We start from the raw sequence: 23,814 nt of genomic DNA, 5'->3' as shown, positions 1-23,814 counted from the left end.
TGAAGCCCTGACGCCCACTAGTGTGGGCTGGGGACCAGGCGCCCTGCGGGAGGGGACTGTGGAAGGGGCCTGACCAGCAGGGACAGCCCCCCACCGGACACGGCTCTGAACCGGGGGCAGAGGAGGCAGCAATAGCCACAGGATACCGGAAGGGCACGGGGCTCTGAGGAGACACCCGTGGGAACGACAGAGCGGGCCATGGCTGTGGCGAACCCTGTCCCCGGGAGGATGGAGACCGCCGGGCACCACGATTGACACGCAGCGACGCGGCCGTGAGCGGGAACCGTGGGGGTGACAACCGGCCAAGTGCATGCAGTACTCTAGGAGTGCTCCAGGCTTCGTGCTAAATAAAGAATGGCACAAAGACCCCCCTCACCCCCCACCCCGCCAGAAGCTGCTTCTCAGAAAGTATAAATAATGACATTAATTTCAAAATATGCAACATTCCGAAGTTGGGTTGTTTGGGTTTTTTTGGCCTTTTGGGTCACACCCGGCGATGCTCAGGGCTGACTCCTGGCTTGGCACTCAGGAAATATTCCTGGCGGTGCTCGGGGGATGCTATGGGGTGCCAGGATCGAACCCGGGTCAGCCGGCTGCAAGGCAAATGCCCTCCCCGCTGTGCTATCGCTCTAGCCCCACCTGTCTTTTGTAACGCGTCAGGGCACTGGACCAAGGGATGCACAGAACCGGACGTTGGGGGCTGCAGAGCCTGGGTGAGCCAACCAGGGGGCCCCGGGAATGGGAATGGGCCATTCTGGGGGACACTGGCCACCTGAAAGTGAACACGTGCTGAAAACTGATGTGAAGTCGATTAAAAAAAAAATTGGGGCTGGAGCGATAGCACAGTGTGGAGGGCGTTTGCCTTGCATGCGGCTGACCCGGGTTCAATTCCCAGCATCCCATAGGGTCTGCCGAGCACTGCCAGGAGTGATTCCTGAGTGCAGAGCCAGGAGTCAGCCCTGAGTAAAGACGGGTGTGACCTAAAAAGAAAAAGAGAGGGGGGAAAAATCATTCCTTAGAGGGTTCAGGTACCTGGCGGAGTCCAGGGAGATGCGTCTCTCCCCTCCCCTGGGCAGCACCGCCAGTGGGAACCCTGGGCCGGCCCAAGAAGGACCCCTGCTGGGTGTGCGGGAACCCTCCAGGGTGGGGGTGGGTCCACAGCATAATCCAGGAAGAGACGGGGAGGGGCGATGCCCCAGATGCAGACAAAGAAATCCTGCAGGCTGTGGGGGCCGAAGAGCTCCCCAGCATCCCCAGGCCCCGCGTGGGCACACTGGCACACAAGCACCCTCAGGCCGGGGCGGTGCGTGACCTCGCCAAGTTTTATTCGCACCTACTAAGGAGGTGCAGACCTACGATGATCTTGCAAAAAAAAGAAATACACAAAACAGAGACGATTTTAAAAAAAGCAGCAGCTGCAGTCGCTCTGGCCGTTATAGAAGGCGCTTGTCCCCAGCTTGCAGGGCGTCAGCGGGCGGGCCCGAACCCCGGGCCCCCCACGTGGGGCCGGGCCTAGTCTGGCCCGGCCAGTGCCCAGCGCCCAGGGTCACCCCGCCCCCCCCCCCCACCCCCCGCTCAGTACAGCTCGTCGGCGTGCGTGCTGCGCGGGGTCTTGATCTTGTCGATGTTCTTCACGATGACGTCGTGCAGCGTGGCGTACTGGTTGCGCAGGTGCAGCAGGATCTGGCGCACGCTCAGGTACTCGTTCTCGTCCACCTCAGCCACCGTGCGCCGGTAGTCCTCCACCTGCGGGTACTTGACCATCTTGGACACCAGCTTGGCACGCGTGTTGTAGTAGGTGGAGAAGCGGCGCAGGTAGGACGCGGCCGTGCTCTCCACCGTCCACAGCTGGTCCACCGTGTCCTCCTGGATGGACACGCCGAAGTTGTTGCCGTCCTCCACGCGCGGGATCAGCAGCTGCACCCACATGCGCACCGTGTTGCACTTCTCACGCAGCAGCTCGATCTCGGGCTTGACGCGCTCGATGAGGGCCACCAGGTGCTGGTTGCTGGCCAGCAGCGCGGCCTCGGCGGGCAGCAGCGCGGGGCCCAGCGGCTCCCCGCGGCGCGGCCCGTCCCCCGCTGTGTCCGGGGTGGGGCCGGGGCCCGCAGGGGCCGCGGGGGCCGCGGGCACCGAGCGGATGCGGCCCAGGTCCTGCAGGCGCAGCTCCTGCACACGGCTGTCCAGCTCGGACAGCTTCTGCGGGAAGAAGGTGGACACCAGGTCCTCGGCCTCCCGCGCGATGCGGGCCCGGAACGAGTCCACCTTCCCCTGCACGTCCCGCTCCAGCTTCAGCGGCGCCGCCATGGCCCGGCCCCGTCGAGCGTTGGACGCGCTGGACGCACTGCCCACCGCGCGCGCACGTGGCCGCCGCCAACTCCCAACAGAACCCGCCCAGGAAGTGACGTTGCGCGCCGGGCGGGGCCTGCACTGCGTCCCCTGCCGGCCGGAGGCTGCACAGCAGCCTGCAGGGTCCCGCGCTCCACCCCCTGCTGGCCGGAGGCTGCACAACCGCCTGCAGGTCCCCTGGGGGGCGTGGGGGGCCTAGGGGTATCCAAGCTTGGGCCCCAGCTTGGGAGAAGGTGCTTCTAGGTCTACGCGGACTCGAAAACTGCAGGTCAGGGCGGAAGAGAAGTTCCTTCTCAAAGTAAGAGCGCCCGCTAGAAGGGGCAGGTCCATCCAAACCACGGTCATCGAGGCTTCCATAAGTGCGTTTGTTTCCTAGACGGCGACAGATACTTAATGAACAAGCAAAGCACCCTACTAACGCCTCCTATCAACTACGCAGAGATCTCTCTCTTTTTTTCTGTTTGTGCCAGGAGCCGCCTCATTCCAGGCTCTGTGCTTGGGGGCCACCAGGAGCTGAAGGCCGGGTCTGGGCCCCGAGGCATCCTCCATCCCCAGAGGGATCAACTGTGCTCCGGGCTCTCCTATTTCTGATTTCTCCTGCAGGCTTATTTTCAAGCTTCTTTTGTTTGGGGGCCACACTGGGCAATGCCTGGGGGCTCTCTCTCCTGGTTCTGCACTCAGGAATTACTCCTTTGTGGTGCTTGGGAACTGCATGGGATGATGGGGATCGAACCCCGGTCGGCTGCATGCAAGGCAAGTGCCCTCTTGACCGTGCTATCGCTCCAACCCGAGCTCCAACTTCTGAAGCAGAGTCCTTTCACTTCCAGAACCTTCTCTGCTTTCCAGCAGCTCTTCTCCTAGGGTCCTGGGAAAGTCCTGGGAGGCTCTTCATCTCTTGCCCTCTGTGTAAGAAGCTTCTTCCTCCTCCTCCTCCTCCTCCTCCTCCTCCTCCTCCTCCTCCTCTTTGAGCTTCCAGAAAGCTCTTTCCTGGAAGCGCCTTCTCCTTCCCAGAGGAAGTGGGTGTGCTCGGCATGGAGGCTGGGTCCCCAGAGCCCAGGGCGGGGAGGCAGCAGCGGATGCAACGAGGTGGGCGACGCTCCCACTAGACTCCAGGCCTCTGACCGGTGCGAGGTTTGCTTTCCTTGGCAACACTGCAAACTCTCAGCGGACCCAGCGAGGCTGAGGGAAGAGGAGGCTGAGCAAGCAACGCAGCTGAAGGACAGTCTGTGCCAACAGACCCCGGGGCAGGGCCGGGCTCCACGGAGCAGGGAGTGTCCATGCAACAGAACCTGAGCCCTGGGCTCGGGCCACGTCTTCCCATTAGTCTTCGAGGCACCGATCGGGAGTTCCCAGTTTAACAGGGCGGCCAGCAAGCGCCCCCCACGCTGAAGAAACTCCCTCTTCTGGCTTCAACCGCTGGCTCCTCATCGGGGGCCTCTCCTAAGCGCACATCACAAACAGGCACGCACGGCCCCGTCGGCTGCACGCCGGCTGGTGTCACGGGCCACGTCCCAAACTGAGAAGCACCGGGCAGCAGTGGAGAGGGGACAGATTCTGTGCGCCCCTGCCCGTCACGCGTCTGCTGTCATTCCCCTCCCCGCACGTCATGGTTCAGAGCTCGTGAATAGCAATTTGGGGGCGTTAAGGAGAAGCATGAGCGGGACCAGCAGGCGAGGGAAGGGCAGGGGCGGCCTTCGTACCAGCACACGACCCTCCCTCCACACCGGGGAGAGCCAGGCCCAGCCACGACCTGGGACCTGTCCCTGCACAGAAACTCACTCCACAACAGTCCGAGGTCTACAGGCTAAACTGCAAGCTAGCCAACGTGTACAAGACAACTTTGAGGAAATCTTCAGACGCTGGCTTTGAGTAACGCTCTCTCGGGAGACGGTGCAGGCCCGGCCTGCGGCCCATCCAGGTTTGATCCCCTGCACCCAGGTACAGTCTTCGGAGAGCTACCAGGGGTAACTCCCAAGCAGAGCCAGGAAGAGCGGGAACACTTGTGCCCCAAATAACAACAACAACAAGCTGATAAACTGGACTTCAACAAAACCAGGACTTTCTACTCCTGCAAAGACATTAACGAGAAGACAAGCAACGGGCTTGAAGAAAACATCTCCAAATTACCCATTAAGGGGCTTATACATAGGCTACGTTAGACTTTCTAACCAACTGCAAGAAAACAAGCCCAATGAAACACAGGCAAAAGGCTTAAACTGACCTTAAACTTTGACAAAGAAGATTTATGGAAGGCAAATAAGCCACAAAAGATACTCAAGTATCAGGTACAGATTAAAAGCACAAGACACATAACAGATGCCCACCACCCCACATTCTACGAGAAATGCAAACACATGTCTCTCCCAAAATATGTGCAGCGAGGGGTCGGAGCTACAGTCCAGCAAGCAGGATGTTTGCCTTGCACACAGCTGACCCGGGTTCGATCCCCGGCATCCCATAGGGTCCCTTGAGCACTGCCAGCTGTGACGCAAAAAAAAAAAAAAGTGTGGAGAAAAGCTCACGGCTATCTTTTTTTTTTGCTTTTCAGGTCACACCCAATGATGCACAGGGGTTACTCCTGGCTCTACACTCAGGAATTACCCCTGGTGGTGCTGGGGGACCATATGGGATGCTGGGAATCGAACCCGGGTCGGCCGCGTGCAAGGCAAACGCCCTACCCGCTGTGCTATCACTCCAGCCCCGCTCACAGATATCTTATTCGTAGTAAAGAAAACGCAGGAGGTGGACAAACTGTGCTGTCCCTACTGCGGGCGCGAAGCCTGCCAGGGCCCTGCGCATCTGACAGAGGAAATGAAGAGGGGAGGGGCCAGAGAAATCAAAACAATCCTATTGGCTGTCCTACAGACCCTCATTAGCATAAGGCCCTATTCCGACCCCTTAGCACCCACCCCTAGTGGGGCCCGCACGATCCCACTGGCTATCCTACAAGCCCGTATTTGCATACGTGCATATTCAACGAGCGGCAGGGCCTTATAAGGGCACACGCGCTCTGATTGGTGGCCCCAGAACCCTCCCTCTCTCCCTCATTGACAGAGATGCTCCAGCTGGTCTTTCCCATGAGGACCAGAGAGGGCTTAAGGGGCAGGAGCGCAGAAACAGAGGGAGGGGTCTCAGATGCCACTTCCGGAAGAGCCTGATCATAGAGACATGGGCCTCCAGGAGCTGGGACACGGCGGCTGGGCTGTCACACTGTCCCCAGGAACCCCAAGCTGGTCAGCGCCGCTGTGGGCAGGGCCTGGGCATCCGGGCTGGGCCGGACTGACAGGTGTTTCTGCAATGCTGCCGGTCAGGTCGGGGGCACCCTGCAAGCGGGGTGGGGGTCCTCCCTGCACTGTCCATGCTCAGCCCTCCAGTCCCGGCCTTCTCTGTTGTTTTTTTTTTGGTCACACCCAGCGATGCTCAGGGGTTCCTCCTGGCTCTGCACTCAGGAATTAATCGTGGCGGTGCTCGGACGTCGCACATCTGTCAGCCCCAAGCCTGAGCTGAGGCTTCTGTCCCCTCGCCCCCTCCCGGGACCCCTGCACCCTCGCGCTGGAGCCCCAGCTCCTGTGCTACCCTCTCTGAACCCCCCCATCCCACACACGCCCTCACACCCCACCCCCACGCCTGCACGCCCGGCTCCTGGCATGCGGACAACATTCATTAAATAGCTCTTGAACAAACATCTGCTGAATGCATGGAAAAATGAAATCCGAAGATACGCGAGCTTTCCATGATCTAGCAGCGGGGCAGGGGGGAAAGTTCTGCAAACGTGTTATTATGGGGTTTATTTCTACGAGGGCGCGTCACTCCCGAAACTTTCCACCTAATTATAACCGAGAGGCAAGGATACGGTTTTGCAATCACCGCCTTTTTTAAGGGACTTAAACAAGTTTCTGGACTTTGAGACCTAATCTGAAAAACATCACTCTTCCGAGTTTCACGGGGTTACTGGATGCATCTGTAACATTTTCTTCCTGGCTTCCGGGATGCCCTTCTCAGCCCACCCTCTGCCGTGTGCAGACGCCCTGACCGCCAGCCACCTGCCTGTCCTGGGCACCCTGAGATGGGGTGGGGGGCACGGTCAGTAGAAGGGACCCCTGCCCTGCTTGGCTTCATCTCTGAGATTGGCAGGGGTGCAGCAAGCACGATGCTTGGAAACAAACACTAGGTCCAGCACCCGCTGACTCCAAGGCAGGCTCAGCGTCTACACTGCAGGGGGCTGAGAGGCAGCTGGCGGGATGTCCCTGACACACCTGCACAGCCCTGATCCCCTCAAAGCAAGGGGCCATGCGGGCCAGGCAGCCGTGGCGCAGCCCTGAGCAGGCCCCCACGGGGCAGCCTGCCGCACCCCCAGTCTCTGCCGGGGCCCCCCTCCTGCCCTGAGTCCAACTTTCCTGGAGAGCCCGCCGGGTGGGCGGCTGGAGATGGCCGAGGCTGAAACACTGAATCAATGTTCCCTTGAGGGACCGCAGAGATGGTTGAGAGGGTAAGGTGCTGGCCTGGCCCGCAGCTGACCAGGATTTGACCCTCGGCCCCCCCACCTGGCCCCAGACCCCCACTAGGGGTGAGCACAGAGCCAGGAGTCTGCCCTGAGCATCACTGGTGTGGCCCCGTCACCAAAAATAAATAAACCTTTCCGGAAAGTGAATCAAGCGGACCTTCAGGGAAACGGCTGATGTCATTTCTGACATCACCAAACCCAAACACCAGGCTCAGGAGACCCTCCCTTCCCCCCCCACCCCGTCCGGGGAGGTCTGAGAGAACCATGGGGATTGGGGCACTGCTGCCCAGCTGGGGGAGGCGGGGGGGTGACGGGGTCAGGCGTGGCTAAGCGGGAGAGCCCGGGGCCCACCCCCCCACTGGCCTAGAAGGAAGCGCCACTCTGGGGCGTCCGGCCTGCGGCCAAGAATGCCCACAGCCAACCCCAAACAGCCCCGCCCGGGCCAGCTCTGTTATCTGCACGGCCCGTCTTGTATTTCACCAGGAAGGATTCACTGGTGAGGGGGTGAGGCTCTGGCGGGCTCCCGCGAGCCCAGATGGAGCCGAGAGAAGGTCTCTCGAGAAAGGCGACCCGAGAGGTCGGGGACCGGCTGGGCAGGAAGCCCTGGCCACTTCCTCCCCCCAGCGGGGTCTTGCAATGGTCAGCAGACCCCGTCCCCACTCTCAGCGGCACCCACAGTCCCCCTCCAACGGGCTTCCCCCTCTCCGTCTACACCGCGGGGCTCCCCCCAGTGCTGCCCAGCCGCTAACTGCAAGCACATCTCAGAGGAAGGACTGACGGCCTCTAGGGAGCTTCAAAGGGAACTGCCGGGCGGACCCGCCCCCAGGCTCCGGCTTCCCCAAAGGAAAGTTCTCGAATTTCCCATAAAACCTGGGATCAGGAGAGAAAAGGCCCGGACACTGAGTAACAAAGGCCGCCTGCCCGCTGGCACCCCGTCCACTCCTGTCCACTCCCGGGTGAGTCGCGACACAGCGCTGAGGCCATCAGCGCTTCGGACCCGAGGACGTGAGGGGACAAGTTCCCTGGACGACCCGGCTCACTGGACACGCATGGGCGATCTGGAGGGGCAGTGCGAGAAGGGCGGGTGCGAGGGTTGAAAGCCCCTGGGGCAGGCCCCGCCCCCTCAGGAAACACATGTTCTCACACAGGGACGGATGCACAACACGGACACAGACACACACAGATGCACACAAGAACACACACACAGATGCACAGACATGCACACAAACACAGACACATAAACACAGACACACAGATGCACGGACACACAGACACACACACAGATGCACAGACGCACACACAGACACACACAGATGCACACACAAACACAGACACACACAGATGCATGAACACACACAGAAATGCACAGACACACACAGACATGCACACACAGACGCACGGACACACAGACACACACAGATGCACACACGGACACACACACAGACACACACACAGGCACACACAGATGCATGAACACACACATAGATGCGCACACAGACATACACAGATGCGCAGACATACACACAGACACACAAGCAGACGCACAGACACACACAGACGCTCACACAAACAGACACACACAAACGCAGATGCACAGACGCATACAGACACACATGCAAGACACACACAAATGCACGGACACACAGACACACACATTGACGTACACGAACAGACCCAGACTCCCCCAATACACACACACAATTCTCCCTCTCTCTCTCTCCCTCTCTCTCTCCCCCTCCCTCCCTCTCTCCCCCTCTCTCTCTCCCCCTCCCTCCCTCTCTCCCCCTCTCTCTCTCCCCCCTGCAACCTGACCCCACGGAGGGCCACTCCAGGGCTGAGCTCCTCTGGCAGGCCGCCCGCTGTGTTTAACGGCAGGGGCCCCAGCTGTGGGTCTGTGAAATACATCCCCGTCTGGTTTCAATCCCCTCGCCCCGTTCCTCTAGTCCTGCTGCAAATAAAATCGTTTTTCCACTTTCTCCACACTTTGTCTTAAACAGAAAAACATTAATACTGATGAGGAACAAACAATGATTTGTTTCCCTTAAAACATCTGTCAGAAATAAAGCACGAGCGCCAAGCCTGAGTGTCGCCGAGAGACCACAGCCGTTCCCCAGCTGTGTGCCTGTGTGCTCCCTGTCCTTATCTCACACACACACAGGCCCAGAGACACATATATACAGAGATATGCACACACACACAGAGGTGCACATATATACAGAGACACGCACTTACCCAGAGACACACAGACATGCACACACAGATACACATAGGCGAGCACGCACGCGCACACACATTCCCAGAGACACGCATATACAGAGACATGCACGCATGCATGCACACACACACATACTCCCAGAGACACAATATACAGACACACGCACATACACACTCACAGAGGTGTACATATACAGAGACACATACTTACCCAGAGACACACTCATATACAGAGACACGCACACACACACATACATTCCTGGAAACACACATATACAGAGATATGCACATATACATACAGAAGTGCACTTATACAGAGACACACATTTACCCAGAGATATACACAGAGACACTCACACAGAGACACAGGTGTACGTGTACGTGCGCGTGTGCGCGCGCACACACACACACACACACACACACACACACACCACACACATGGGAATGTTCCGGAATGTTCTCCTGCTGCCCATTTTTCGGTGACACCCCCTCCAGACGGCTGGATTTAACAGACAATATTTTCCTAGTTCTACAAGAATTCCAGAAGACCCAAATCAGGTTGTGGAGGAAGCGGGTCGCCCTCCGGCGGACACGGACCTGGCCAGCAGGGCGAGGACAGAGCGACGGGTGCCGGTGGGTGCGCAGGGACGTGCTCTGCTCTGCTCTGGGCCAACCCGTGGCCCTCTGAGGCCGGCCAGGTGACACAGATGACAGAACAGCGCAGGGACAGACGGAGCCGTCACGGCCTCTCTGCTCCTGAGGACACTGCCCGCCGGGGCTGCCTCCTGTGCTGCACCCGGGGCGCCTCCCGCCGCCCATCTCTCGGCCCCGGCCTCTCGTCCACGTTCCGTCCCCGCCGAGAGACTGGCGCAAGGTCAGACGTGGAGGGGAGGGAACGTCTCTCCCGCCCAGGCCACATGCCCAAGGGGCGCCTGCGTGTCCTGCTCACGTGACTGTCCTGGGCCTGGCCACTGGCGCCCTCCCCGCCTGCCGAGACCTCACCGAGTGCTGGGCACTCCTCGAACCCGGCCAGTCCTGGGCCCCCACACTCGGTGTCCCCGTCAGCCTCCTCCCAGCTCTGATCCCGGGGGCCCAACCGGGCCCTGCGCCCCACACGGTCAGCGCGCCACCAGCTCCGGGGCCTTCCCAACACCCTGCGCGGGCCGGGGACGGAGGTGTCCTGTCCCCTGGTGCTCTGGGGTCCAGGTCCCAGCTCCTGAGCGACCGCAGGGCCCGACCTCGGGCAAGGGAAGCAGCCAGGACAAGGCGTTGGCACCCGTGACCCGGGTCTCCATGCGGCCCCCGACCGCACAGCCGTGCTGACACGGCCCCGGCGTCCCAGGACACGCCTCTCACCCCCACGGGAAGGACAGGGGGAACAGGGCACCCACAGAGCCGGGGATCGGCCCCCTCCCAGGAGCTGATGCCTGGGAGGGGTGCGCGGGTCAGCCCGCCCAGCGTCCCCCCAGGGACCCCGCAGGGCTCAGGCCTGGGCCCCACAAGTGGCCCCGGGCGTCCCCGCAGCTGGGACTCACCCTTCGGAACGACACAACGTAGAAGGTGTCGCCCCTCCTGCGAATGGCTTCAAAGAAGTCCTGGTAGCTCCTGGGGGACGCGTAGTACACCTGCAGCTCGCTCCCGGGGTTCCTGGGGGGGGGGGGGCAGCAGGGTGAGTGGACTCAGCCACGGACCCCGCAGCAAGCCTGAGCCTGGGCCCGGCCATGGCACCGTTCTGGCAGAAACGCTCTGACGTTCCAGGTCACCTCTCGTGGGGTGCGGCTGCCCCTCACCCCGATGCTTACTCTCGCACCCCGGCACTCGCTTTCACACTCTGACACTCACACTAGCATCCCAATACTCACCCTAGCACCCCGACACTCGCTTTAACATCCAGACACTCGCTCTAGCACCCCAACGCTCTAGAACCCCGACACTCGCTCTAGCACCCCGACACTGTAGAACCCCGACGCTCGCTCTAGCACCCCAACGCTCGCTCTAGCACCCCGACGCTCACTCTAGCACCCCAACACTCTAGAACCCTGATGCTCGCTCTAGCACCCTGACACTCTAGAACCCTAATCTCACTCTTGCACCCTCATGGTCACTTCAGCACCCTAACGCTCAGTCTAGCACCCCGACACTCGCTCCGGCCCCCATCCTGCCGTGCACCCGACCCTCCAGTGCTCTGCAAGTCTCACCCACACAGAGGCTTCCGGGGGCGGGGGGGCTCCTCATGTGCCAGCCCTGGGCCCCGCGCGTCCCTGCCAACAGCCCTGTGCTCCCGGGCCCGATGACCACGCAGTCTGAGGGTCAGCCGCTCTGTGTGGCCTGGAGGCACAGGGCCATACCTGTCGCCAGGAGCAGCCCTGGCCTGCCCTGCCGTTCCCGGGCTCAGGCCCAGCCAGTCACTGTCCCCTCCACACGGCACTGTCAGCCTGCCGGGCTGCTCTGACGAGGCTCCCCACGCTTTTACCCCGAGACAGCTCGCACCCGAGCACTGCAGGCCCTGCCGGCCCCTCGGCCCTGCCCGCCCCCCGGCCCTGCCCGCCTCCAGCAGGTGCGGGCTCCCGTCGGGCCACCTGTCAGTCTCACGCTCGCAACAGACCCAGCCTACAAGCACCAGGCAGGCGGCGGTGGCCGTGGGTGACGAGGGCCGTGACCCGACTGGGGCGACTCCCGGCCCTTGGAGCCGTCCCAGGCTCAGGCGGGGCGCCGGGAACTCGTCCTCACCTGAGGGTGCTGGGCTCCGTGTACTGCACGGCCATGAGCTGCGACCCCGAGCCCGGCTCCAGGGCGCCCTGCGGGGAGACGCGCCGCGTGAGCATTGAGCACTCCCAGCGGAGCCGTCAGGGCAGAGCCTGGGCGTCGGGGGCGTGTCCCAGTGGAGAGAACCACCCCAGAAGGGAACGTGAACCCCAAAGCATCCTGCAGCCGCCATGCAGGGGAGGGGAGGGACGGGCTCTGCACCCACATGCCCGGGCAAGGGCCTGGCACCCTGGGGCCCGCCGGGCGGGGCGGGAGGAGCCAACGCCCGTTGGCACCTGCAGGACGCGGCCCTTGTGCAGGTGGCCCGCCGTCCTCCGTGACTTGGTCCTCTCCACCTCGTGCCGGTGCACCCAGCCCCGCAGCTCGTGGTTCAGCCTGCAGGGAGAGAGGCGGGAGAGGGTGGGCGCGGGCAGGGCACCCCGTCTTCGGATGGACAGCGCCTCCAGGGGGGGTGACACGCAGGAGGGGGCAAACCGCTTCCGAGGGCAGGGGAGAGGAGCGGCCCCGCCCTCACCTGAGCGACTCGGTGATGTTGACAAGGGGCTGGCAGGGGGGCGGCGGGATGTAGAGCAGCGGCTCCTCGCTGAGTACCATCAGGGCCTTGTTGTCCGACATGGCGCGCTCGGGCCTGCGACAGTCACGGCAGCGGGGTCACCGGCCTGGAGGCGCTCGGGGACAGAGCCCAGGCCCAGACCCGCCCGAGTTCCCGGGGGTCTCATGGCCGGGACGCACCCTGGACATGTGGCCGCCGGCCACAGGCACCCCAGAAGGGAAGCCACAGCGCGTGGCGCAGACAGCCGGGCAGAGGGGACCGACGCTCCCTCAGCCGCCAGCAGGGTACCCCGCGTGCCAGGCCAGTGCTGGGACCGGGTGCCACCGGGGCACCGCGCTCCATCAGCTCCAAGTGACACAGATAAAACGTTGGCGCTGGGAACTGCGTCTCCAGAAGGCCGCGCCAGGAGTGACCTCTGAGCACAGAGCCAAAATAACAACAGCAAAGAAGGCAGCTCAGAAAACATCCGGCAGGGCTGGAGCGATAGCACAGCGGGGAGGGTGTTTGCCCTGCACGCGGCCGACCCAGGTTTGATTCCCAGCATCCCAGGTAGCCCCCCCCAAGCACCGCCAGGAGTGATTCCTGAGCGCAGAGTCAGGAGGCAGCCCTCAGCATCGACAGGTGTGGCCAAAAAAGCCAAAAAAAGAAAAAAAAAATATCTGGTATCACTGTCCACTAGATCACAGAATGTTCTAGAAACTGTATTTCATGCAAGTGCTTCTCTCTACTGCAGACTACAAGGGATCGCTCAGATGGGGCTGGGCGGGGCTGGGCTGGGGAGAAGGGGCACCACGGACACTGCAGCCGCTCTGCCTCGGGCTGCCTGTCAAAGCGTCAGGAGCTGCGTCAGAAAAACGTTCTCACCGGAAAAGGAATAGCCTGCCATGGAGGCGGCTGGGGATGGCTGGGGGGAATCAGGGCAGTGGTGGCAGGGAAGGTGACCTGGAGGGGGACAGGGGCTGGATCGTTTCACGACTGAGACCCAATCATGAACAGTTTGGCAATGGTCTCTCTCACCGTGATCCAATAAAATAAAAATTTTCTTTTAGTTTAAAAAAAAAAAGAAATACGGCGTCACCATCACAAACAAGGGCTGGACAGGTGCCCCAGTGCAGGACTGGGACCACGGCCGGAGGAAGCTGGAGACACTGCGCAGCAGAAACGGCGCCGGAGCCGGCGCTCCCAGGGGGCAGTCGGGACCCTTCAGACAAGGGGCACCCGCGACCCCACTGGGGGTGCCTGGCACCAGCCTCCTGCCTGCGGGTCGGCGCGCGGGACTCGCAGCCGCTGACCTGTAGCGGTTTTTCTGGATGGCCCCGTCTGATGATTCCGGCGCCTCCTTGGAGGAGAATTCTAGAAGGTGCCGCCTCTGACCGGCGGGGCTGCCCAGAGGACTGGACCTTCTGGACTCGGACTCCAGCACGCTGAGGAGAGAGGGGGGACGTGGGCTGGAGGGGCGGGGTAGGGCCCCGGGAGCAGCCCCAGGAGCGCCCCCCCCCCCCCGCCTGCCCGGTCTGCAGGGGAGCCCGAAGAGCGATCAAGGCCGCGGGCCAGAGGCTGGGGAAGTGCGACAGACGGGGGGCGAGTGCCCCTGAGGACACCCCCCCAAGGGGTCTCTCCTCCTGCTCCTGACCCCCCCCGCAGAGAGGGCAGCCCCCTCCCGGCTCTCACCTGGCGGGCCCGTAGCTGAACACGAGGAACACCAGCACGACCATCACGCACACGGCCCTGCGCTTGGGGCTGGGCACCTTGAGCCTCTGGTTCTGGGGGAGCAGCGGGGGAACGTTAGGCCCAGCAGGGCGGGGGCGGGAGGGGGCAGGCGGGGGGGGGCGGGGCGGGGCCGGGGCGCACCTCGGACACCACCTCGTCCAGCTGGCGCTTGAGCGAGCCGTTCTCGCGGCGCAGGCGCTCGTTCTCGCCCAGCGCGGCCCGCAGGCGCGCCTCCAGCCCCTGCAGGTACTCCTTCTTCTTGCGGCGCGACTGGCACGCCGACTCGCGGTTCTTGATCATGCGCTGCTGCCGCCGCAGCACGGCCAGCTAAGGGTGGGCGGGGCTGACGTCACGCGGACTGGCCTGACATCACGCGCACGTGGCTAGACCGCCCCCACAGTCTGAAGTCACAGCTCCGCCTCCAAGGCTGAACCCATCAGTCTGACGTCACAGCTCTACCCCCAAGGCTAAGCGGACCCCCCAGTCTGACGTCACACTCATGGCTCCGCCCCAGCTAAACCACCCCAAACACTCTGACGTCATGGCTCTGCCCCCGCAGCAAAATCAACCCCTCATAGTCTGACGTCACACGCATGGTCAGCCGGCTAAACTAATCCCCCCCACGGCGAAACGGACCCCTACAGTCTGATGTCACGGCTCCACCCCCCAGCGGCACCACCTGCTCCAACAGTCTGACGTCACACGCTTGGCTCTGCCCCCACTGCTAAACCAATCCCCAAACTGTCTGATGTCACACGCATGACTCCGCCCTCCCGTCCCCCGCATCACCAACCCCCCCCCAGCCGCCTATCATCATTCATGGATCCGCCCTCAGCTGCGTCACCACCCCCCAAACGCAGGGTCTGACGTCATCACGCACAGCTCCGCCCCTGCTGCATCACTAACCCTCCCAGGTCTGACGTCACCGCTCCCTAGCACAGGCTCCCCGCCATTGCGCATGGGGTCAGGGCCCCGGGCAAGGGCAGTCGTGGGGACGGTGGGCGGGGCACGGCCTCTTCCCTGCTACCCCGCGGCTGATCGTCCCAGTCCCCTGGGAAACGGTCCCCGTGCGGGGTCCCCCGGGTGGCCCGGGGCCGTCTCCCATTGGGCAGGGTAGGGAAGGGCCAGGCAGGGCTGGGCCAGGCAGAGCTAATTCGAACCAGGCACAGCCCCGCCGGGACAAGGCATGCAGAGCACGCGGCCCGCTGGCAGGCGCTGGACAGGCCGCGGCCAGGCGGGGCGGCCAAGGCAGCAGGCGCCACGTCAGCAGGGCATGGCCCCGCGCGGCCAGGCCCGCCCCGCCCCGCGCTGGCCCGCACGATGCCCAGGGGTCAGCGCCCGGAGTGCCCGCTGCGCCGGCCTTCCCACGGGCTGCCGGCCTCTCCCGCGCGCGCGGACGGCCCAGCGGACACTGGCCGCCCGGTACTCACGTCGGAGCCGGCGCTCCTGGCCGGGCTGGGCAGGACGGGCTTGGTCACGGACACCTTCCCGCCGGCCGGGCTGCCGGGCACCGGCACCACGTTCACCACGTGGTTGGGCAGCTGCACGGCGCCACCGGCCACGGCCAGCACGGGCGGGGGACAGGGCAGCACGCTGGGCGCCTGCAGCTGCACCACGGCGGGCGGCGACAGCAGCACGGTCGGGGCTGCGGGGAGAGCGAGCGGTCAGCGGTGGGCAGGCGCTCTCAACGCTCTGCTTCTATCAGCGGCCTTTCTGTCTTCAGCGTCCCACCCGGAGGTGCTCAGGGGTCTCTCCCGGGGCTCGGGGACCTGTGGGCTTCGGGGCTCAAGCGCGGTCACTCAAAGCCCCGGCCGAGGGTGAGCTGCAGACCGCGGCTCTGCGGGGCCCCCTGGTGGACAGACGGCAGAAGCACAGGCAGGGCCTCCAGGACGAGGGCAGGGGTGCAGGGGCCCACCCGACTGGCTGCCTGCCGCCCCCAAAGGCGGCGGGTGCTCTGACTCGGGAAGGCCCTTCCTTCCCCACTCGGGAAGTGCTGGGGCCGGAGAGAATCACGGGGCTGGAGCACAGAGCCGGGAGCAGCGATCAAGACTGGACAGTCACTCCAGACTCAAGAGAGACACTCCTCGGTTTCCTTTCATTTCCCACCCCCTCATATTTGGGGGGGGCGAGGATGGGATGGGGTTCATGCCCAGTGGTGCTCAGGGATCATCCTGACAGAGCTGGAGGGGCCACATACAGCAACAAATCCTGGGTCAGCCTGTGCCTGACCCTGCACTGTCCCGGCCCTCAGCCCAGTGCCTCACCCCTGCACTCTCTTCAGCCCTCAGCCCAGTGCCTCACCCCTGCACTCTCTCCTTCCCTCAGCCCAGTGCCTCACCACTGCACCCTCTCTTGCTCAGCCCAGTGTCTCACACCTGCACACTCTCACCTAGTCTCAGCCCAGTGCCTGACCCCTGCACTCTCTCCTGCCCTCGACCCAGTGCCTCACCCCTACACTCTCTACACTCTCTCCTACTCTCAGTCCTGTGCCTCACCCCTGCGCTCTCTCCTGCCCTCAACCCAGTGCCTCACCTCTGCACTCTCTTCAGCTCTCAGCCCAGTGCCTCACCCCTGCACTCTCTCCTGCCCTCAGCACAGTGCCTGACCCTTCCACTCTCCCCGTGCCTCACCCCTGCACTCTCGCCTGCCCTCAGCACACTGCCTGACAAAGAAGGGCACGTGTGGGGCCCCCCAACGCCCAGCTGGCCGCACGCGGTACCTTTCGGGGGTGCCGGGTGGATGCTGATGAGGGGCTGCTGCTTGGCCAGGGGCACCAGCGCGGGCAGCGTCTGGATGAGGATGGCCTTTGCCGGGACGCTGGCGGTCGCCGGGGCCTTGGGTGCAGCCGGAAGTAGCAGGGGCTTGGGCTGAATCGAAGGCTTCGAACTCATCTGTGTTTTCCGCTTTGGAATGGGTCCATTTTCTGAGGGGCCCGGGGGGGGGGGGAGGCAGACAGCAGCCGTGAGCAGCCCCAAGAGGGATTCCACAGCCCCTCTCACCGCACCCACCGGCCCCACCACCCGCTGGAAGCACAGCCAAGTCCTCGCCTGCCCACCCCCCACAGTCCCCCCACCCCCGCCCCCCGGCATACCGGGCTTGCCGTGCGGCCCGGCCGGCTTGTCCTCCTTCACGGGAGAGCCCTCCCCGTACAGGGACAGGGGAGACGGCTGGGAAGCAGCGGAAAGGTCCAACTCCTCCTGTGCAAAACAAATGGTCACGGGGCTGGAGCCACAGTGCAGCGGGGAGGACACTGGCCTGGCACGTGGCCGACCCAGGTTCATTCCCAGCATCCCACGGGGTCCCCCCAGCACCGCCAGGAGTGATTCCTGAGGGCAGAGCCAGGAGGAAGCCCTGAGCATCGCCGGGTGTGCCCCCCCCCAAAAAAAAAAAAACGGTCATGCAGAAGCTCACCACGGAACCGCAACGGGCGGGGAAGCGCCTCAAACCCACACAGAGGACAAGGCGGCCCCTGGCGGGAACAGACTATGGCTGTGTCACCCCCTGCCCGATCAGAGGGCGTCATCGCAGCAAGGAGCATCTCAACAGAAGCTACAGACTCTTGGCCCAAAGGTGGAGCCGGAGCATGCACCCCATCCCCCCTCACTAGACCAGGGTGGGGGCGGCACGCAGGGAGCAGGAGGGCAAAGCCCAGCCCACCTGGACCCCAGACCCTCCCTGGCACCCGCAGAGCGGAAGCAGGCCAGGCCCGGCTACTTACGGGCACGTGTTGAGTGGAGGAGGAAGAGGAGGAGGGAGAGGAGGAGGAGACAACAGACTCAGGAGACTCAACAGAGCAAGGCGAGGCGGCCGGGGACAGGGGCAGGGGTTCTGTCTTGATGTCGTCCACTGCAAGACATGAGGCCACACTCCAGCCCGGCTCGCTGTGCCCCGGGAGGTGCCAAAGTCGCCAGGACACGGCGGGTGGTAGCTGGACACATGTCTAGGATCCTGCCCTCCATGGGGTCCGAGTCAACACCCCGGAACTGGGCCAGGGAAGGAGAAGTGGATGCAGTGGACACCTCCGCCACAGGGTCTGTCCTATCACTGGCCACACCCGGCACGTTCCCCAAAGTCCTTCTTTAAGGTGGAGAAAACAGGAGAAAATTCTCTGGGAAAGCACCTGCCATACAAGGCAAAGCCCAGAGCATTCTCCTGGCTCGCTGGCAGGAAACCGGGGTCAGGGCCGCAGCAGAGGGGAGGAGCGTCCCTCGCCCCGGGCCCCCACGTATCCCCAGAGGTACCTGTGCAGAGCGGCCTGCTGAGGTCCCAGAGGCCAGCCTCCCAGGGCATCAGATCCAGATCGAAATCAAGATTATCAAAAGTGTTCTCCTGTGAGTTTCAAATCGGCAAAAAAAATTGGTTAAAATGACATAAATTCGCTTAAAAGGCAAACCACCACTGTCAGTAACTGCCGCACCCACCAATCAGAAAGCTGCAACCCTGCTGCCCACCAATCAGAAAGCTGCTCCTCCTTGTCTCGGTAACTGCCATCCAATCAGAAGGCTGTTCCCGCTTCCTCCTTCTGTCCCAGTAGCTGCCACCCACCTATCAGAAAGCTAGTGCTCCTGCCGCCCACCAATCAAAAGGCTGCTCCTCCTGTCCCGATAACTGCCATCCAATTAGAAAGCTGTTGCCTCTCCCTCCTTCTGCCACGGTAGCTGCTGCTCACCAATCAGAAAGCTGCTCCTCTTTGTCCTGGTAACTGCCATCCAATCAGAAAGCTGCTCCCGCTCCCTCCTTCTGTTCCAGTAGCTGCCGCCCACCCATCAGAAAGCTATTCCCTCCTGCCGCCCACCAATCAAAAGGCTGTTCCTCCTTGTCCCGATAACTGCCATCCAATTAGAAAGCTGTTCCCACTCCCTCCTTCTATAACTGCCATCCAATTAGAAAGCTGTTCCCACTCCCTCCTTCTGCCACGGTAGCTGCTGCCCACCAATCAGAAAGCTGCTACTGCCACCAACCAATCAGAAAGCTGCTTTCTCCAGCCGCCCACCAATTAGAAAGCTGCTCCCTGAATCTGTCAGGGACAAGCACCCTGCGGTCTCCGGAGTCCCCCCCACACAGCCTGACTTGGCCCAAGCTGTTGCTGTTTGGCTTGGGGCCACACCAGGTGGTGCTCAGGGATCACCTCTGCTGGGCTTGGGCATCCCTGTGTGGAGCTGGGGATGGAACCTAGGTTGGCCATGTGCGAAGCACACACCCTACCTACTGTACATCTTTCCGGCCCCTTGATCATTGTTTTTTTTTCAAAATTCATATGCAAACATGATTTTGGGTGAGCAAGAGGCACGTCACAGGCCAACCTCCAGCCCCCTACACACACACACACACACACACACACACACACACACACACACACCTGCTGCCTGATCCCACAGTCTGTGACGGAGACGCTGCCAGCTGCTATTTTAAACTTTTGCGATTAGGGACGAGGGCAGGGAACACGTCATAGGAAAGTGGTGACACGGAGTCAGAGGGAGTCTATCCACCAAAAGTGACACCAACAGAGAAGCCAGCTTCAGGCCAAGGGCCACAGTCAATCTAGCAATGATTAACAATCCCTCCATTACCCTTTTCTAGAAAAATACTAGCATTTCATTTTTTTTTTTTTTTTTGCTTTTTGGGTCACACCCGGCGATGCACAGGGGTCACTCCTGGCTCTGCACTCAGGAATCTCCCCTGGCGGTGCTCAGGGGACCATATGGGATGCTGGGATTCGAACCAGGGTTGGCCGCGTGCAAGGCAAACGCCCTACCCGCTGTGCTATCGCTCCAGCCCCAATACTAGCATTTCAAAATGTCTAGGTTGTGGTGAGTTTTACTGAGAATGGAACAGAAGGAGAGAGGGGAAACTGCTTCCTTATCAGATAGCCTTAAATTGGGCAAATATTGGTGCCGGTTATCTATGGAAATGTGAGGACCGTCACGTGAGTTGGGAAAAAACTCCTTCTCAAGCCTCTGTCTGTGCTTTCACCGCCTTCGAATCTACTATCACGATTTTATTTTATTTATTTTTTTATTTTTTGCTTTTTGGGTCACACCTGGAGATGCACAGGGGTTACTCCTGGCTCTGCACTCAGGAATTACCCTTGGCTGTGCTCAGGGGACCATATGGGATGCTGGGATTTGAACCCGGGTTGGCCGCGTGCAAGGCAAACACCCTACCCGCTGTGCTATCTCTCCAGCCCCTACTATCACGATTTTAAAACCTTGGGAACAGAGCAGTAGTCCAGAGGGGAAGGTGTTCGCCTGGCACGCAGCTGTGCCGGGTTCGATCCCTGACATCCCATTTGGTCCCAGAGCACCACCGGGAGTAATTCCGGAGTACAGAGCCAGGAGGCAGCCCCGAGCATCGCAAGGTCTGACCCCCAAAAGCCAAAAAAAAATTATAACAACGTAAAACAACATTAAGTCTAGCAACTCTGTCATTTCAAAAGCCTCAAACTCTGCAAGCTTTCTGCTCAGCCTCAAGAAGCCTGAGTTCCAGGCTACCAGTAGCCACGGCCCCGTGGACACAGCCCAGAGCAGTGGGGACTCACTCAGCACCCAGGGCCAGAGATGAGCCTGGGGCCTCCTGGGTGCAAAGCAGCCCAAAGAGCATCTCCTGGCCCCCGGCACCGACTTCACCCCCAGGAAAGAACGTGTGGTCCAGGGCTTTCAGCCTGACCGCTGCTCCCCGGTGGTCTCTGGCCTGCACAGACCAGCAGCAGCAGTGAGTCAAGTGACCACAGGCAGCGTCCCACAGAGCACCGGACGCCACCCAGAATCAGGGGAGGGCCCTGAGCATCTCTTTTCGCGCGGACTCCGGCTGGGAAGGAAAAGCCACGGGCTGCCCCCATGGACCCGGCCCGGGATGAGGGTCTCAGAGGCCAAAGGGAAGCGCCAGCCGGCAGCAAGCTCCACGCGCAGCTCATTTCACTCCGCTTTCAAAGCGGTCCCCTGGGCGGGATGTGAGGACGCCCCAGACCCCCCCACCATCTCCCCGTTGCCCCTACTGGCCGAGTGCAGAGTGACCTCTCCCCGGTCACCCGTGGGGCCCAGGGTCGGGCAGCCCGGCTTTGGGAGCAGGAGGAGGCGCGGCTGCGGCCTGACCCTCGGGGTCACTTACATATGGCTCGTTCCCCGCGTCCAGCTGGGGGTCCTCAGCCTCCGGGAAGTAGCCGAGCTCGGCGAACAGGGCGGAGTCTGGGGGCGAGAGGCGGGGAGAGGGGGGCGCGCCTGGTCACGGCGGGAAGAACCTTCCAGGCTGTTGGCTCAGGGTCCTCCCAGCGCAGGGGGCGGGGACCCCATGCTGCCTCCTGGACCTCGGGGCCGCTCGGGGCGGACAGTGACATCTCGGGGGCATCCCCCGAAGGGATCAGGCCGAGAGCCACGCCCAGGGGTCGCCCGTGGACAGGTCAGGGACGGCGCCTGGGGATCACCCGGGGACCCGGGGTCTCCAGTGGACACGTCGGGGACCACGCCTGGGGGTCGCTCGTGGACATGTCAGGGATCGCGCCTGGGGGGTCGGCCGTGGACACGTAGGGGTCCACGCCCGGGGACTTGGGGGTGGCCCGGGGTCACGACGGGGACTGCGTCCTGGGGTCTCCCGGGGTCACGCGGGGGCCGCCAGGGGCCACGCAGGGGCCCGCGTCCGGCAGGGAATGGTCAGAGGGGCTAGCCGGGACCCCCAAGCCGTCCGGCCTGCTCACCCCACTCCTCGTCCGGCCTCGGGGGCTCCATGGCGCCGCCGCGCCCGCCGGACCCCTCAGACACCTGCGCTTTCCCGGAAGCAAGACGGAAGGACAGCGGCCGGCGGCGGCCAAACTTCCGCGGGCGCGGCGGCGGCGACGGGGGCCGGCGGTGGCCAAATTTCCGCGGGCGCAGCTGCGACGGCGGCCGGCGGGGACCAAACTTCCGCGGGCGCGGCGGCAATGGTGGCCGCCGGGGTACAAATCTCTTCACAGAGCGCGTTGGGGCCGCGGAGCTCCAGGCTCGAGCGCTCGCATCCCGCCGCGCTGATGCAACCCGAGGCAAGTTTCCCAGTACCAGGAGCGTCGCGTCAGGGCGCGAGGACACCCCCCCCACCCGAGCAACACGGGGAAACCCCAGCGCCCTCCCAGCCGCACCGGGTGGCCGGGCCGGAGGCGGAGGCGGCCGCGTCCTGGGTACCCCGCTAGCCCCGCTCCCTCGCCCGCCAGGAGCAGTCCCTTGCCAGATAACCCGCTGCCCCGGGGGCGCCCGCGAATGGGCCCGGAGTCCCCGAGGGGCTCGTTCAGGGCGGGGGGCGGGGGGCGCGACCCCTTCCCCGGGCGTGCAGGAAGGAATCCGCCTCGCGCTAGGACCCGGCGGCCGCCGCGGACCCAAATCAACCCCCGGCGCCCCGCGACCCCCGGCCGGACCTGCCGGGGCTGCCAGTTACTGTCTCTCGGGGTGGGTCAGGCAGGGCCTGGTCTCGGCCCCGGCACCGCACAGGGTCCCCCAAAGCAGCGCCGGGTGCGACCCCGAACAGGAATAATGATGCTGATGACAGGCGGGGTCAGGAGTGAGGCCTGAGCACCGGGGATGCAACCCAAAAACCAAAATAATGATGCTAATGTCAATCAGAGCCGGGAGTGAGGCCTGAGCACCGCTGGGTGCGGCCCCAAACAGGAAGAGTGATGCTGATGACAGAGCCAGGAGTGAGCCCAGAGCACCACGGGGTGCTAATGATGCTAATGACAGTCAGCCAGGAGTGAGCCCTGAGCACCTGTGGGTCTAATCCCAAAACAAACAAACAAAATAATGATAACAGTCAGCCAGGGGTGAGCTCGGAGCACCACTGGTGTGACCCAAAAGCAGAAACAATAATAACAATCAGAGCCAGGAATGGGGTCTGAGCACCCAGTGGATGTGACCCCAAAACAAAAAAGAAGTAATGACAATCAGAGTCAGGACTAAGCTCCAAGCACCACGGGTGTGACCCCAAAACAAAAAATGATAACAATCAGAGCCAGGAGTGAGCTCGGAGCACCACAGGTGTGATCTAAAAGCAAAAAACAAAAAATGATAACAGAGCCAGGAGGCCTAAGCACCAATGGGTGTGACCCCAAAACAAAATATAATAACAGAGCCAGGAGTGAGTCCCGAGCACCAATGGGTGTGACCCCCAAACAACAGCAACTACTAATGATAACTTTAAAGTAACTAATAATGGACTGGAGTGATAGCACAGCGGGTAGGGCATTCGCCTTGCACGCGGCCGACTCGGGTTCGATTCCTCCGTCCCTCTCGGAGAGCCCGGCAAGGTACTGAGAATATCTTACCTGCACGACAGAGCCTGGCAAGCTACCCGTGGCTTATTCGATATGCCAAACACAGTAACAAGTCTCACGATGGAGATGTTAGTGGTGCCCACTAGAGCAAATCGATGAGCAATGGGATTAAAGACACAGTGACAGTGCTTTATCGAGGGGGGAGCTTTTCGTGTTCCTGGAGCAAGCAGATGACATTGGGCTACACTAGCACGCGACAGGAACAAATGGAGACGTTACTGGCGCCTGCTTGAGCAACTCCATGAGCAACGGGATGACAAGTGATACAAGTATGCTTTATCTATTAGGTCACTTTTTTTTTTCAGGTTTTTGGGTCACACCTGGAGATGCACAGGGCTAACTCCTGGCTCTGCACTCAGGGATCGCTCCTGGCAGTGCTCAAGGGACCCTATGGGGTGCTGGAAATTGAACCCTTGTCAGCTGTGT

The 23,814-nt window shown here is 62.2% G+C and overlaps 2 protein-coding genes across 2 annotated transcripts in view; both read right to left on the bottom strand.

Annotated features, from left to right (window-relative positions):
• ATF6 (activating transcription factor 6) overlaps window positions 1-22,401 on the bottom strand; it is a 28,627-nt gene extending 6,226 nt beyond the window's left edge. Inside the window, exons 1-14 of the mRNA XM_055121404.1 lie at window positions 21,787-22,401; window positions 21,204-21,280; window positions 18,338-18,425; window positions 17,815-17,942; window positions 17,188-17,293; window positions 16,816-17,019; window positions 15,527-15,741; window positions 14,238-14,423; window positions 14,058-14,149; window positions 13,679-13,810; window positions 12,348-12,461; window positions 12,109-12,208; window positions 11,798-11,865; window positions 10,603-10,714 (exon numbers count right to left, since the gene is read on the bottom strand). Of these exons, the coding sequence (XP_054977379.1) occupies window positions 10,603-10,714; window positions 11,798-11,865; window positions 12,109-12,208; window positions 12,348-12,461; window positions 13,679-13,810; window positions 14,058-14,149; window positions 14,238-14,423; window positions 15,527-15,741; window positions 16,816-17,019; window positions 17,188-17,293; window positions 17,815-17,942; window positions 18,338-18,425; window positions 21,204-21,280; window positions 21,787-21,817 (1,653 nt within the window). The 5' untranslated portion in view covers window positions 21,818-22,401. The remainder of the gene's footprint in view (window positions 1-10,602; window positions 10,715-11,797; window positions 11,866-12,108; window positions 12,209-12,347; window positions 12,462-13,678; window positions 13,811-14,057; window positions 14,150-14,237; window positions 14,424-15,526; window positions 15,742-16,815; window positions 17,020-17,187; window positions 17,294-17,814; window positions 17,943-18,337; window positions 18,426-21,203; window positions 21,281-21,786) is intronic.
• LOC101557896 (proteasome activator complex subunit 3-like) lies at window positions 1,576-3,232 on the bottom strand. Its single transcript, XM_055121408.1, has one exon. The coding sequence runs from the start codon at window positions 2,305-2,307 to the stop codon at window positions 1,576-1,578; it is 732 nt and encodes a 243-aa protein (XP_054977383.1). The 5' UTR covers window positions 2,308-3,232.
• Window positions 22,402-23,814: the final 1,413 nt, after the last annotated feature.

This window comes from Sorex araneus, chromosome X (assembly GCF_027595985.1).
Source record: "Sorex araneus isolate mSorAra2 chromosome X, mSorAra2.pri, whole genome shotgun sequence".
NCBI lineage: Eukaryota > Metazoa > Chordata > Mammalia > Eulipotyphla > Soricidae > Sorex > Sorex araneus.
Note: the sequence above shows the minus strand (reverse complement) of the source record. Positions and strands in the feature narration are given on the sequence as shown.

Bases quoted from the DNA above. Each gene is read 5' to 3' on its own strand.
- LOC101557896 (XM_055121408.1), bottom strand. From the start codon at position 2,307: ATGGCGGCGCCGCTGAAGCTGGAGCGGGACGTGCAGGGGAAGGTGGAC.